At 43.6% G+C, this 14,317-nt stretch overlaps 1 protein-coding gene across 1 annotated transcript; it reads left to right on the forward strand.

Moving 5' to 3' along the window:
* Positions 1-5,312: 5,312 nt before the first annotated feature.
* On the forward strand, positions 5,313-12,091 carry alpi.1 (alkaline phosphatase, intestinal, tandem duplicate 1). Its single transcript, XM_036518861.1, has 11 exons — positions 5,313-5,406; positions 5,811-5,930; positions 6,552-6,667; positions 7,274-7,448; positions 8,306-8,478; positions 8,678-8,812; positions 9,014-9,083; positions 9,696-9,830; positions 11,151-11,342; positions 11,479-11,595; positions 11,757-12,091. Exons 1-11 carry the CDS (start codon positions 5,313-5,315, stop codon positions 12,026-12,028), a joined length of 1,599 nt encoding a protein of 532 aa, XP_036374754.1. The 3' UTR covers positions 12,029-12,091.
* The last annotated feature ends 2,226 nt before the right edge of the window (positions 12,092-14,317 follow it).

Consider the following 14,317-nt stretch of genomic DNA (forward strand, 5'->3'; position numbering starts at 1 on the left):
GATAAGGTATTGCTTCATTTTTCAATGAAGCTTTTGTCTGGCATGTACAACGTCATGTCTCACTTTCTGCATTATAACTGCAGTCCCCTTAAAATCCAAATGTTAACTTAAAAGCAAATATAATTAAGGTTAATAAAATTATTTTAAAACCCAGACACTAATATGGTTTGAATGGACGCAATTAAAAGTATTGTCTAAGCCTTTAATTTTCAAACAATTATAATATCGACTCTCCTCCGCACCCTTAAAGAGGAGGCCAGAGTGAAGTTGGATGTGAACCACTAGTATGTGCCACTGCAAGCATTCAATCATTTAATGTTTATTTAACACAGACATATACAATTTAAACACTGACACATTGTAAAAATACCAGTGCCAGATGAGTGGTACTGAAAGCCACCCAAATTCCCAGCACCAGTCTCTTGATTGAATGCTTAACTAACTCAGTTGCATAAATGAATGAATGAATGAATGAATAAGGTTACATAAGTATATTTTAGATGTATAAATGATACCAAGTTGTATTTTGTTTCAGCTGAGTTATTTCTGTCCAACTAAAATCTCTGAAATCCAAAATGAATTCCAAAGTATAGAAAGTGTTACATTCTGCACACCTGGCAGCATAACACATCTTGAAGTATAGCTACTGAATTAATAACATTAAAACTTTGCCATCTTACAAAACATTCTGTGAAAGTGTGTGGCGACAAAATGAAAATTGTGGATTGTGGCTGGGTAAATATTTAAAAATGCATTTGAAATATGAATATTCCTGAACACTTTTCTTTTTTTTGGATCCATTACTACCGTGATAATTAAAAAAAAACCTCTAAATTGTTGTGTCCTAGTTGTGAGTCCATAGATTTATTTATTGTGTGACTAGCCTGTGAACATGTCATTGGAATAATATTGCATCCTAAGTTGAAAATATCATAAAATGCATGAATAATTGGGATCTGTGAAGACGCCAACTGTGTCCTATTTAACTGAAGTGTGGATTTGACAGGACACACCATTCACTAGGCAGAGGAAGACTGCCCTAGTACAGCTTCAAGGCTTTGAATATTGGGGCATTTTTTTTTTTCTTGTTTGAAGCATTCTGTCAGCTTTCTTCCCAGCTAACCGCTGCTGAAAAAAGGGTGCTTTGTAAGACTAGTTTCTGTTCCCTTTCGCTACAGCTTGAGTGTAAACAGTCCTTATGCCTCACATTATCCATGCTGAGGGCAAATGTGGAGACACTGTGGAAACTGGGCGTGGCCATTCATATTTTAAAGCGCTGTTTACACATGTCAGCATAATGTTTTCAAGCAGTTTATTGTTTTTTGTCTTGTGCCTGGCAACCACTATGCAAACTCTGCAAAAGGAAGTGGCACTGTCTTTTCCTGTCTTATGCATGTTGTAAGGACCTTCATCGTGTGTGTCGGATTATATACCTTGTTAAACGAATGTGTGGACATTGTAAACGAAAATACCCAAAGATGTAAATGTATGACAGTTTGGCCCCTCTTCTGTACTGAAACACCTGCAGGACATAAGGCTAAAATCTGAAAATGAGGATGTTTTTGGAAACAGGGTAGGTCTGGAGCGGCCTGGTCTGGCTCCAGCGCTTTTCCCTGGGTAAATAAATCCCCGCCTGACCTCACCCTCCTGCTGATGGGAGAGCTGACCTCCACAAAACACAGCAGAGGAGCGTCATGCTCAAATTGCACCAGAGGAAAGACTATCCACCCAGCCCAGGTGGGTGTCCTCTTCCTGGAAAGGAGGAACATAAGCTTCAGAACCTCTCAAAAACCCACCCCAGTCAAAAATACCAATTTGAATTTCCCATGTTATCAGGAAGCACTGGTTGACCTAAGGACAGTATTGTTTTTTTTTTTTTTTTTTTGCTAATACCCCTTTAGTCATAGGATATATGCCAAAAATGAGCCATAAATGTCAAATACTCTGACAGTAGTATAAAGAAGATGTAACTGCTCTCTGGCAAGAAGGACAAGAACATATTATTTTTCCTGACTCTCAATAAATGGTAAAATGTCTTTTGTCACTATTAGTTTTACTGTAATGTTACTGTATTTAGCAAGGAACACTTTTACAAACTGTTATATTTGGCGATTTGCTAATTTATGGAATGAATTTTGTGAGTAGATATGCAGATTGTGTGAGAATGTGTGGGAGGTTAAGTTTGCTCTCCGCCACAAAGATCAAACTTCTCACTCCAATTGTCAAACTTATCACATTATCTCAGATGGTAACTTTGTCTCATGGTGGCATTAATCCACCATCCATCCAAAACTCCTCTTAAACACACCTAGAAACCTGGCATCGCAGTTCCTCTCCAGCTTCATTGACGAGAGAAATCTAAAAAGGCAAGCCCAAGTTCTGGTGCCATCCAGAGCATTCCTAGAGGAAGCCTCAATCTAAAAAACAATTTAAAACTCTGGGCACTCCATCAAGAAATCTTAGGGGGAAACTGCTCTGTCAAACGCCAGGGATTATTTAATTTTTGGGAAATGTAGATGGTTAGTGTTTGTCTTTCTCATCCTCTTTCCCTTCTTACAAGCACAAAGGATGATGGGGAAAGGAAACCAGTCATTCATCACTTTTGTATTCCCCAGGGGTGAGAAACTTCTCCAGCCATTGTGTTGAGGGATGAGAGGCAGAGACAAACACCAGCCGTGAGCAGAGAGAGGGGCATAGGAGAACACAGTGAGACCCTTGGAAAAGTCTGACATTAGGAGACCATGAGCCTTAGGATAAGACTCGCTCTGCTTTTGGTCTGTGGGCACGGCTTTGCTGTGGGACTGCCAGGTAAGAGCTCTTAGACATTGACATAGAAACAAGTGTTTGGGATGCTGCATTGTATAAAATGGTGAGTGTGTTGTATGCATGTGTTCAGCATGTTTACATGGTTACAAGGACATATGCAATTTTGCTCCAGTCTGCACCATTCCTTCCAAAGATTGTACTTAATTTTAGTCCCGTATATCCTGGGTTATTGCACAGTAAAGCTAAGGGGTAGAGCTTGTTAAATTAAGTGCCTGGTCTAGTCTTTACTCAGATAATATAAAATATGCTTGATTGAGTTAAACAGAGGAAGCTCGATGACACTGTGTCTGCAGTTTGCATGAGGAACTGCAGTTTTCAGGGCTGTTGTGTAATTGTGCCCCATTAAGTGTACTGCCAGCTGTGCAGCTCCGCTTACTCTCATAAGTAACCAACTGCATAGCTGTTATGAGATCTCAGACATTTAGAGGGGGGATTATGTCATTCATAGCCCCTTATTTTCAAATGATTGATTTTAGTTTGTTGCATTATTCATCTTTTTTTTGTTTATATACATATGAAAGACAAGGCTGAACTGAGCCCTCTGTGGTGTGTGACACAGCCAGAGAATGCAAGATCTGCCCAAGATTTGCCCAAGATCTGTGACAATTTCTTCTGAAATGTCTTCCAAATATGACACAACAGTCCCTGCTACCCATCCCCTCTCCCAAAGGCACTCCTAATCTGGCCGGGCCCTGGAGCTCAGCCTCACTGTCTCTTTTTCTCTGTCTGTCCTCTCCACTCCTCTCTCTTTCTCTCTCTCTCTCTCTCTCACGCACACATACACACACACTCATTCACTCACCACAAACAATGATGATTCAGCAAGTGTGAGTAAGTAGGAGGAAGGGAGACACAAGCTATGAATAATGCCTGCATAGGATCTGTCCTCCTAGCATTTTCATCACAACACCTAAGCTGCCTCAGAGCCACAAACAGCAGGAAAGAGCATGAGGGTTCATGTATGAGTGACTAAGGTGACATGCATGGGTTACAAAATAGCGAAATGAAGCAAACGCAGCCAGTTCACCCATTTTGAAATGGTGTCCTTCTTCCCATTCACTTTACCTTGATAATGGAAATTGACTACTGTTCATACTCAGGGGCAGAAAATGTTGCATTAGCATGTCCCTAAGCATCTTCCTAAGGGAGTCTGCTCTCTCAGTCTCCACAGTAATTGAGCTTTGGATTACATCCTTGTTGACAGGTGAGATTATCAGTGTAAAATGTCACTCATTTCCCCGTCCAGCCAATGGTAACAGACAGCTCCTGCTGTGCTTTGATGTGTGCTAATTATACATATCCCCCAGCTCAATCAGCTCGGCTGGAGAGCCGCTCATGGTCTCATAGTGCACAAACGGCCTGTGTCATTTTCCATCTGAAATAAAAGAAGTGAGCAAAGTCAGGGCTATCCAAACAGCTTTGGGTTTGCGTGCCCTTTGCGTACCCAAACCAGTCAGCAGGAGCAAGCCGCGGCTCTCACCCTAAGCCGGGACGGCTAAACAAACCCTTCCAAAACAATGAGCTGACGTGTCTCTTTCGGGCCCGTGTCAGGTTTCCCTCCCTGTGTTTTGGTACGTGTGGTGTGGCCACATCATGTGAGGCCTTGGCCACAAAGCAGCTCTGGTTTCCCTTTTATTAGAGACCTGATTGACCACACATGACTGGCCGCGGCGCGGAGCTCCAGTGCAGCTCCGTGACTCACTGGCGCGAGGGCTGAGATCATGTGAAAAGAGGTGGCTGCCTGTTGTCAGTGAGCTGCCTAGCTGCTGCCCCAATCCTGCTGGCTCCTGCCTGCTCCTTTCACACATAAAATGTCTTGTTTGCAAAAAAAAAAAAAAGGAACTTTTTTACAGTGTGCGCGGTCTCCAATACCTCACAAGAGAAAAATGCAACAAGCCTGACTTCCAACCAGACATCCAAGTTAGCAGGGGAAGGAGGCACGGAATCCTTCACATATGCCTGGAGGGGAAGGAAGAGCACATCAGTAGCTATTGTTTTAAACATATCACTTGAGTCTGTCTGCATCATCTTGAGAATAAGGCCATTGCTGTTCCTTGACAGGTTGTGCTGTTTTGCTGAGGAGAGAATAAAAAGAGACATTGTGCTTTGCGTCATGTTTTATGCCAACTCAAATTGCCCTACCCTACTTTTTTCTATTAAATTAACTGAAGCATAAAAATGCGCATTTAAGCATTCGCCACATCAAAGCCTTTTTCCATTTCCAATAATGTACATACAGGAACAGGGTGCGGGGGGGAAGCTGTCTTAAAAAACAAAAGGCCATTTTTGGAAATCAGAGAGACAGGGGCTCCTCTGAACATGAAGCGCTCCAGCCCTGTGTGGTCCTTGCTTCCCCTTTTTTCGGCCCTGAGCCTATGAGCTGGCTGGGGCCCTCGCTTACAACACACCCGGGCTTTAAAAGGCCGGTGCTGGAGGTCTGCAGAGCCACTCTCCTCGCGAACGCCAAGGGACGAGTCTCTGGAGCAATGCGCGCGGCACTGGGCTGGGCTCTCGCACTGCTCTTCCTGGCCCCTCTCCTGCTGGCCGCCCAGCGAGCAGCAGAGGCAGCAGCATCTGCAGGTGAGGACACAGCGTCGCTATTGTGCTCATTCATGCCTCTGGCGGCACACAGGCAGATTAACGGCTCTCAGGACCTCGAAGCTCTGCTTGTGTCTGTATCAGGTCATGCTTGCAAAAAGTGGTTGTGATCCGGGGGGGGTGGGGGGATAGGCTGTGTTTTATGGCTTTCTACCGTGGCACTATTTTCAAGCTTCCTCTTCCTTTCCTAAACAGAGCACCTCACCCCCCCCCCCCTCAGGGTTCAGCTTTCCCTGGCTCGTGCTTGCATGCTTCATGCTGCTCTCATACTTTGAAGCATCGGCTCTACAGATGGCGCGGTCTGTTGATGTGGCTGTGTTTGGGGAGGGAGCAAGCGATTGAGACTGACTGCTGTCACCCCTGTGTTCACGTGTCCTTTGGAGTAGCTGACCAGGAGAAGGAGCCTGCCTTCTGGAACTCCTGGGCCAAAGAGACCCTGCAGGCTGCACTGAGGCTCCGCCCCCAGACCCACCGTGCCAAGAACATCATCCTCTTCCTGGGGGACGGTAACCACACACTGCAACCATCATAGCAATCAGAGACACAGTAACATGATTTGCGGAATACTGCCCTACACAATGTACCATCCTGAACAGATGGACACCTAGGGCAGTTAGCTGCCTGAAGCTGTGTAATCACAGCAGCTTCTATCACAGATTAAAAATCACTCTTGAATCTGTGTGAAGATTCTGAGTAAAGCCATTATGGTAACTGTATTTCTCTGGCAACCATACTCAACACAATCATGGAGTATCTTTTCAATTACAGTTAGGGCAACTTTTCACCCAGAGGCAATACATATTTCTTATCCCATTATCACAAGCTCCTACAGTAACAGCAAAGCCTCTGATCGTTACTGGATTATTCTTGATTAATTTAGTGCCAGTTAATTTAGTCTAATGTCAGCAGTAACAGGGTCTGCCTTTTCACAGCAATGTAACAAGATTGCCTGTAATGTAGGTTAGTGGTAACACATAGCAATTCCAAACTCCTTTGTTTTTCAGAGAGATGTATTTGCGCAGGAAGACAGTGAACAGACTGTCAGCGGTGTTACCGGGGGGCCTTGCCAACTTCTGTGTTGAAGGACAGTGCTGTGATGCCCTCATGTCTTATCTCCTGTCTGGCAGGAATGGGGGTGTCCACGGTGTCGGCAGCACGGATCTTGAGGGGACAGCTGAAGGGTTCCTCAGGAGAGGAGGCGATGCTCGCCATGGACTCCTTCCCCTACCTTGCCCTGTCCAAGGTCAGACTCTAACACCGTCGGCTCAGCAAGGAGAGGCACCAGGCCAACAGAGAGCAGAACAGAATGTCCCCATGTCTCTGTACCACCTAAACACTGACATAGAATAGTGTGTGTGTGTGTGTGTGCGTGCAGGAGTGAGTGTGTGTGTTTGTCAGGGCTAAAGCCATACCGTCTTTTACCACCCAACCTTAGTATATACTTCTAAGGGGAGGTGAATCATATTGTAAATATAACATCTGCATGTACAATATCAAATAACCAACCACAAAACCCACGAGAGGTCTGGAATCACACTGCTTCAAGCCAAACAAAATATTTCAGCATACTGCGCATCTGTGCATTTCCACTTCAGTTCTGACATTACAATAAGCAAGTTGTTAAACTCTCTGAGTCCCACTCAGGATTTTCCACATTTCCCTTCTCATTGCTCAAAGGACCCTAGTTATTGAGTGATTCAGAGGTTTTGTCACTAGAGTGACTTCAACATCCCTTCATTTTCTTCCTGCACGGCAGATGGGATGTAATAGGATGAAGGTTCTCACAGCTCTGCTCAGCCTGATTGATGTGTTTCAGTTAATGTGCTGTGTTAACTGTGTTCCGGGGCAGACGTACAGCGTGGACAAGCAGGTGGCGGACAGCGCCAGCACGGCCACAGCCTACCACTGTGGGGTGAAGGCCAACGGCAAGACCGTGGGCCTGAGCGCTGCTGCAGTGCCCTATGAGTGCAACTCCACCTTCGGCAATGAGGTGTACTCTGTGCTGCATCGGGCAAAAGCCCAGGGTATGCATGAATGCGTGCAAATCCAATACACACACACACACACACACACACACACATACATGCACATACACAGAGTTGCCTAACTATACCAACACACAAGTTACATATGCCATTCAGAGCACACACATACTGTGTACCAGCACCCTTAAGATGACCTTAAGTTGATGAGTAATTGGAGAGCTGATTTGTTATGTCCTGTCAGGGCTTAGCATACTAACTGTAAAGCCATCTCCAACACTGTATAGACTCTGAACTAACAATATGGCCAGGAGAGTCACATTTTGTTAACTAACTGGGGAGTTCTACACCTAGTTTCATTGTCCTGTATTCATTTTTCTTCAGATTATTTCCTAACAATGGTTTCTTGTAGTTTTCTATTGAGGGTGCCCTGGAAAAACTCTGATCTTTGTTTTTCACCATCAAAACATGTCCTAGACACCTACTTTAGTTATCTAGTTTTTTCCAGGACACCCCCTAAATGCCAAAAAATAATAATAAGTGTGGTGCTTTATTTTTTACACTGTCGTGTATATATAACGTTAATCCTCTGCATTGATTTGAATTCCATTAAGATGGAAGTAAAGGCGTTAATGATGTCCACAGTGTTCGGCAGTCTACTAGTTGAGCAAATAATCGCCAACACACAAATTACCAGTCAAATGGGGTGTTGGAGCCATGAATCCTCCTTTTATTTGAGCATATGTATTCCTGAAGGTCATGTAGCTGTTAAGTTGTATGATAAAGCATACTTTTAAATGCCAGAGACCGGAATGCTGGCTTGAGCATATAGGACCTGGATCCGCTGTAGACTGTGCCGAGCAGTCTCTTAGCCTGTATGCATGTCATTTCTGCTACAGGCAAGTCTGTGGGCATTGTGACCACCACCCGTGTCCAGCATGCCTCCCCTGCCGCCGCCTACGCGCACTCGGTCAGCCGCAGCTGGTACAGCGATGCCGACATGCCCTCCAGCGCCCGCCGGCAGGGCTGCACTGACATCGCCACGCAGCTCGTCACCAACACCGACATTGACGTAAGGCACACCACCTTTTCCCCTGCTCCCCAATGCCCCCCCCCCCCCCCCCCCCCCCCAACACCCCACCCCCCCACCCAGTGCAGCTCGGGCTGAGAGAGAGAAGGATGCTCTGCGCTGACCTAGTGCATGATTGTAATATTGGCTTACAGCGTGGAGGCAACCACTGTCTGCTGTCAATGCCCCCCTCCCCCGGCAGGTGATCCTGGGAGGAGGCCGTATGTATATGACCCCAAAGGGCACCCCCGACCCCGAGTACCCCTCTTCCTCTTCCCGCCGTGGGGACCGCAAGGACAAGAAGAACCTCATTGACCTCTGGCTAAAAGGTCGCCAGGTAACTCAAAACTTGTTTAACTGGTCTTCTGTGTCCCCATTATGTTAAAGACTACACTGTAGGCAAAGTTGAGAGAAGACGGTGCTCGATTAATGATAGAGTGTGTCATTAATTTCACCCTTATAAATAATAACTATCTATAACTTCCTCAGGATTGTTCAGTCAGGCCCAGTTTGACTTGTTTCCTCAATTCTGTCTTAGAAAGCCCAGTATGTGTGGCACAAGGAGCAGTTTGACGCTGTGGATGTGAAATCAACTGACTATCTTATGGGTACTGCCATTTTTTTCTTCTACAGAAACATTGTGTTGTCAGAATCTTATCAGTTGAAAAGATATGGTATCCAATATAAAGATAAGATAAGGGCGGCAGTGTAGCATAGTGGTTAAGGAGCAGGACTTGTAACCGAAAGGTTGCTGGTTCAATCCCCACTGGGACACTGCTGCTGTACCCTTGGGCAAGGTACTTAACCCACAGTTGCCTCAGTAAATATCCAGCTGTATAAATGGATAACATTGTAAAGAACTGTAACCTATGTAAATTGCTTTGGATAAAAGCGTCTGCCAAATGAATAAATGTAAATAAGAAGGAATAATTCCATTGCAGGTGCTCATTCCAGTAGTGTAAGTTATCATTTGAATCAGGGGCATGTTTTTTTTCATGCACAAAGTGTGCCCCAGGGCAGATTACAAAGTATCAGTCCATGTCTAAGATTTCAATCCTTTGACTCAGTTTCATAGGAAAATTTTCTGCAACGTTATGTAACATATGGGCATGCTGGAATGCTGCAGGCAGAAGGTGAAGAAATGATGATGACACACTATCACCACTAGAGGGTATGCTTCCTTCCAGTTGAAAATGTGCAGTTATATTTCTGATCTCCAGGTCTGTTTGAACCCAAGGACATGAGATTTGAGTTGTTCCGCAATAGCACACGAGACCCATCCATCGTTGACATGACGGAGAAGGCTATTCAGATCCTCAGCAAGAATCCCAAGGGATTTTTTCTCTTTGTGGAAGATAAGTATGCAATGGATCTCAAAGCAAGCATGTTCACTTTGTTCAGCGTCGTGGCAGTTACTTGCTTTTAGATGGATCAGAATCAGAATCAGACTTTATTGGCCAAGTATGCTTTTACACAGACAAGGAATTTGACTCAGTGTCTCTTGTAGTGCTTTCATACAATGTCAAGGTGACAACAACAAATACCAAACAACAGTAGTGATACAGTGAACAACAACAATAGTGCAGGACACATACATGGAATGGAATAAGGATGGAATGAATGAGCTATATAAAAATAAATATGAGCTACTGCACAATAAGTTAAAATATATATGAGTGCAGGCTGTGGGTCTATGCAGCTATTATTTATAGACAACTATTGTACTGTGTTATATACAGCTATTGCATAATGTGGATGAGATAAAGTGTACCACAGTGCAGGCTATGGATATGCACAGCTATAGTTGTACAAGTATGTTCTACAACTTCAGTTGTTGTACAGCTATTGCACTGTGAGCACGCAGAATGGAGATACGGTTATGTTCTCCCTGATTGATAAAACTACAAGTTAATAGTTTTTAGCAAATTGCAAAACTTGTGACATGAGAGGTGAGAGAGGTTCTGAAGTAAGAATGTGGGCTGAAGATGGTGTATACTTTCTGCACTTGCATTAAGGATTGCCATCAAATTGTGACATAGGTTGTTGTCTTCAGTCTTCAGAGGCTCAGAAAAACTGCAGGCACTTTATGTTTGCAGGGTGACTTCCAATTATGTTTGCTAATTGTTAGACCATTTCTGGTTACATTTACATTACATTTACATGTATTCATTTGGCAGGTGCTTTTATTCAAAGATACTTACAAGTGAGACAGAGTACAACACAAGGCTACAACTCATACCATCTGTCATTCTTGTTCAGAATAAGATATGATAAACCCCATCAAACAAAACTGAAGTCCCAAATCAGAATTTATCATTAGCTAGAAGTAATGAGAATTTAGGTAGGTAGGTAGGTAAGTAGATAGATAGATAGATAGATAGATAGTTAGAACTTTATTAATCCAAAAAAGGAAATTGTTTTTCCAACAGTCAAGCAAGTGGGGAACCGAGGTCCCCAACAATAGGACAATAAAAAATGCAACTGCACCCATAAAATAACAAGTTGTAGAATTTCAGGAATTTCTGTAAATGAGATTATTAGAGAGAGCTGGATAACATGCCACAGAGACAGAATGCAGACAGAATTAGTGGCAGAGGCCAAACTCTGTGAAAGTTAGATGGTGATACCCAAAGTGTCTGGACATGCTCAAACTGTGCTGTGTCACTGTGGCTTACGAGGGAAAATCGACCATGGACACCACGATGGCATTGCCAAGCTGGCATTGACTGAGACTGTGATGTTTGACCAAGCGGTGCAGCTGGCCTCCTTGATGACCAGGGAGTCGGAAACCCTCACTGTTGTCACTGCTGACCATTCCCATGTCTTCACCTTCGGGGGAAACACGCCCCGTGGAAACCCTATCTTCGGTATGGCACAGGGCACCATGTGCCTCTGAACTGAGTGGTAGTTTTTTCACTTAACACTGTAAATGCTGTCCTTTCTGCCAAATCCTGTCCCAGGTTACTGTATGTCAACTTGTGTTATGTATGCTATTTCACACAGGTCTAGCTCCCAAGAAGGCGGATGATAAAATGCCCTTTACCAGCATTTTGTATGCTAACGGACCAGGATATATGCATGTGAATGGGACAAGAGGGAATATCACAACAGTGGATTACTGTAAGTTTCAACATATACGCATACATATTACTGTACTGCAACATTAAATGTTCCAGTGTGGTCAGGGAACATGTCCATCCTCTGCCTTTTTGCATGTTCTTATTGGTGCATTTATGAATGCATCCACACTTGACCATCTGTTTTCTTCTCGGGACACTCAGTGGATGAGGAGTACATGCAGCAGGCCGCCGTCCCCCTAGACTCGGAAACACATGGTGGGGAGGATGTGGCCATCTATGCCAAGGGTCCCATGGCCCACCTCTTTCACGGCGTGAAGGAGCAAAACTACATCGCCCATGTGCTGGCCTATGCTGCCTGCCTGGAGCCTTACACCAACTGCCCCCCACACCCACCAGAGTCTGGAAGCCCCACTCATACTATCTCAGGGCTCCTCCTCTCTGTGGCTGCTCTGCTGTGGGTTCTATTGACATGACAGTACTCTGTCAAAGTGCAGCTCTCCCCAGAGCCTCATCTTCTCACAACTCCCAGAATTCCACTGGGCAGACTAACTTGCCAAAGAATTCAGGCAAACCTCAGGCAAACCCAGTGTGAAATGTCTGACTATGGTAACCATTTCCAGCTACGTAATTTATGCTTTTATGTCTTGTTTACTCAAATGTTCTGGTCTGTTCAAAAGCAGCAGTGATAGCAAACATATGTGTGAATGGCCATGTACAGTGTATAGTCTATCTTTGCTGTGCAACTTCACTGTCTTCACATTTCACAGGACTCTGTCTTCAAGCCACTCAATCAAGAGGAAAGTCTGTTCAAGGAAAACTGTTTCACATATGATTTTCGTTTTGCAACTCTATAGTGCACAAGTAACTTTGTCCTCAACGTTTAAGTTAGGGTTACGTATAGACCTGACACATATGGAAGAGTTGTATGAAATCTGGTAGCAATATGGACTTTTCAACCTAAATTTCATGTGGAATAAGACATTTTTCATTTTCTGTCTTGACTTCTCAATCCCAAAACTTAGTTTACATATTTTCTAGGTTTAGTTTCTAATACTCAAAATGAATGTATTTTGTATACAGAGGTCTTTGAATTAATGTATTTTGTAAACACAGATATTTTATAATTGTATGGAAATATATAGAAAATGTATTCATACATGTGTACATGAAGGGATACATGTGTGCTCCCCTCTCTGTCCACCTCCCCATGTGTCATCTCTCCCCCACTGCAATCCTACTAACTCAACTTCAGTCACCAACATGCACATTAACGTCAGAGAACAATTTATCTATATGTATCACATTCTTTGAATAATAAAAACTATTTTAATGTGACTTGTGAATGGAAATTTGCACTACTTTTGACATACATGCTGAAAATGCAGCAGACAATAATCTGATAATAATGAAATTGCCCATTCTGCAGTTTGGAAAAGGGGACAGTTTGGTAGATGTATCCCCTGTGTGGTGATAACAGGGACCTGGTCCATGCAGATCCCCATGTCAATATCAGCATGTCATTATTCAAAATGTGTTTGTTCAGTGCTCCTGCTCAGTATAGCACCTGGCCCAAAACATTCTCCAAGTAGTGCAGCAGGTCACCACTTTGTTCATGAGCCAGCCGTAATATCTCCGCTCGATGTGGCCTAGAGTGAGTAGAGAATGCCATTTAATGAAACACTCACTCTCCTGAAAACAATAAAGGTGTTATTTACTAAGGCTGCTTGCTGTGAACTGTTGTTTTTGGAATTCCCATTGAGCAGATTTTGTCTTGACGAAGAAAACTCTCCAAGGGGCCCACATTGTCTACAAGGTTCCTCAGTATGTTCTTCACTCAGATGTTACTTCTGTGGCCTGTGTGTGCAGTCAACCCCATCTGATTTCACTCACACAGAAGTCCTGCAGTGGCCATCAACAGGTACCATAAACACTTATGGAAGTGTGGTTGTAGGCAAAACACTCTCTGGTGAAATGCGATAAGAACCGTTATCACTCTGGAGCTTCGTGCGGTTACACAAATGTTACACAAATTAGTTACTCAACTGGCAACAAGGATACCTCTCTCCTCTCCTTGAATGGCACCAATAACTGTTGAGTGAGAATATAAAACTTATGGGAACATTTTGGTTGAATGTAGAGTATTAAACATTCATTAAATCAGCTCTGAAAGGGAAGTTGATTCAACATGCACTTGGTACATCCGATGATGAATATTGTTGGAGGATCATTCTTCAAACACCATTCTTCCAGTAAATTTAAAATGATTTATCACTAGCTATGGATGCCTGTTTTCAGCCATTCAACATTAAGAAAGTGGCAAACTCAGCCAGCCCCACAAGAATTTCTAATTAGCTGGCACTCTAAGGGGTTGCTGTCACGTGCAAAAGTAATGATAAAGCATTGTAGCCTACAATGCTGTGAAATGATGGACCAGATTACATTTCATGTACTGCATATGTGCCTCAGACATTGCAGTGTTAATAATATGCACTGACAGACCCAAGTGAGAGAATCCACAAATCTGGACTAAATCTAGAACCAAAGCATACAAATTGTGGTATTACACATGAGATTTTCAAATCTCTTTACCCTCTGACTTTGTATGTCCATGATTGGCTAATGGTAGAGCCCTTGTGTCTGTGTGTTAAAAGTTTACTCAGACATTGCACTTTGATCCACTGTGCAGCTATAAATATGAATTCTGCAATCCCTCCTAAGTCTTCTCCACTGAAGAGTCGTTCACACACACGCGTTTACACATC

Source organism: Megalops cyprinoides, chromosome 2 (genome assembly GCF_013368585.1).
Source record: "Megalops cyprinoides isolate fMegCyp1 chromosome 2, fMegCyp1.pri, whole genome shotgun sequence".
Lineage (NCBI taxonomy): Eukaryota > Metazoa > Chordata > Actinopteri > Elopiformes > Megalopidae > Megalops > Megalops cyprinoides.

Coding starts and splice junctions, on each gene's coding strand:
- alpi.1 (XM_036518861.1), top strand. CDS start 5,313: ATGCGCGCGGCACTGGGCTGGGCTCTCGCACTGCTCTTCCTGGCCCCT. Junction 5,931..6,551: donor CATCCTCTTCCTGGGGGACG/GTAACCACACAC, acceptor CCTGTCTGGCAG/GAATGGGGGTGTCCACGGTG. Junction 6,668..7,273: donor CCTACCTTGCCCTGTCCAAG/GTCAGACTCTAA, acceptor GTTCCGGGGCAG/ACGTACAGCGTGGACAAGCA.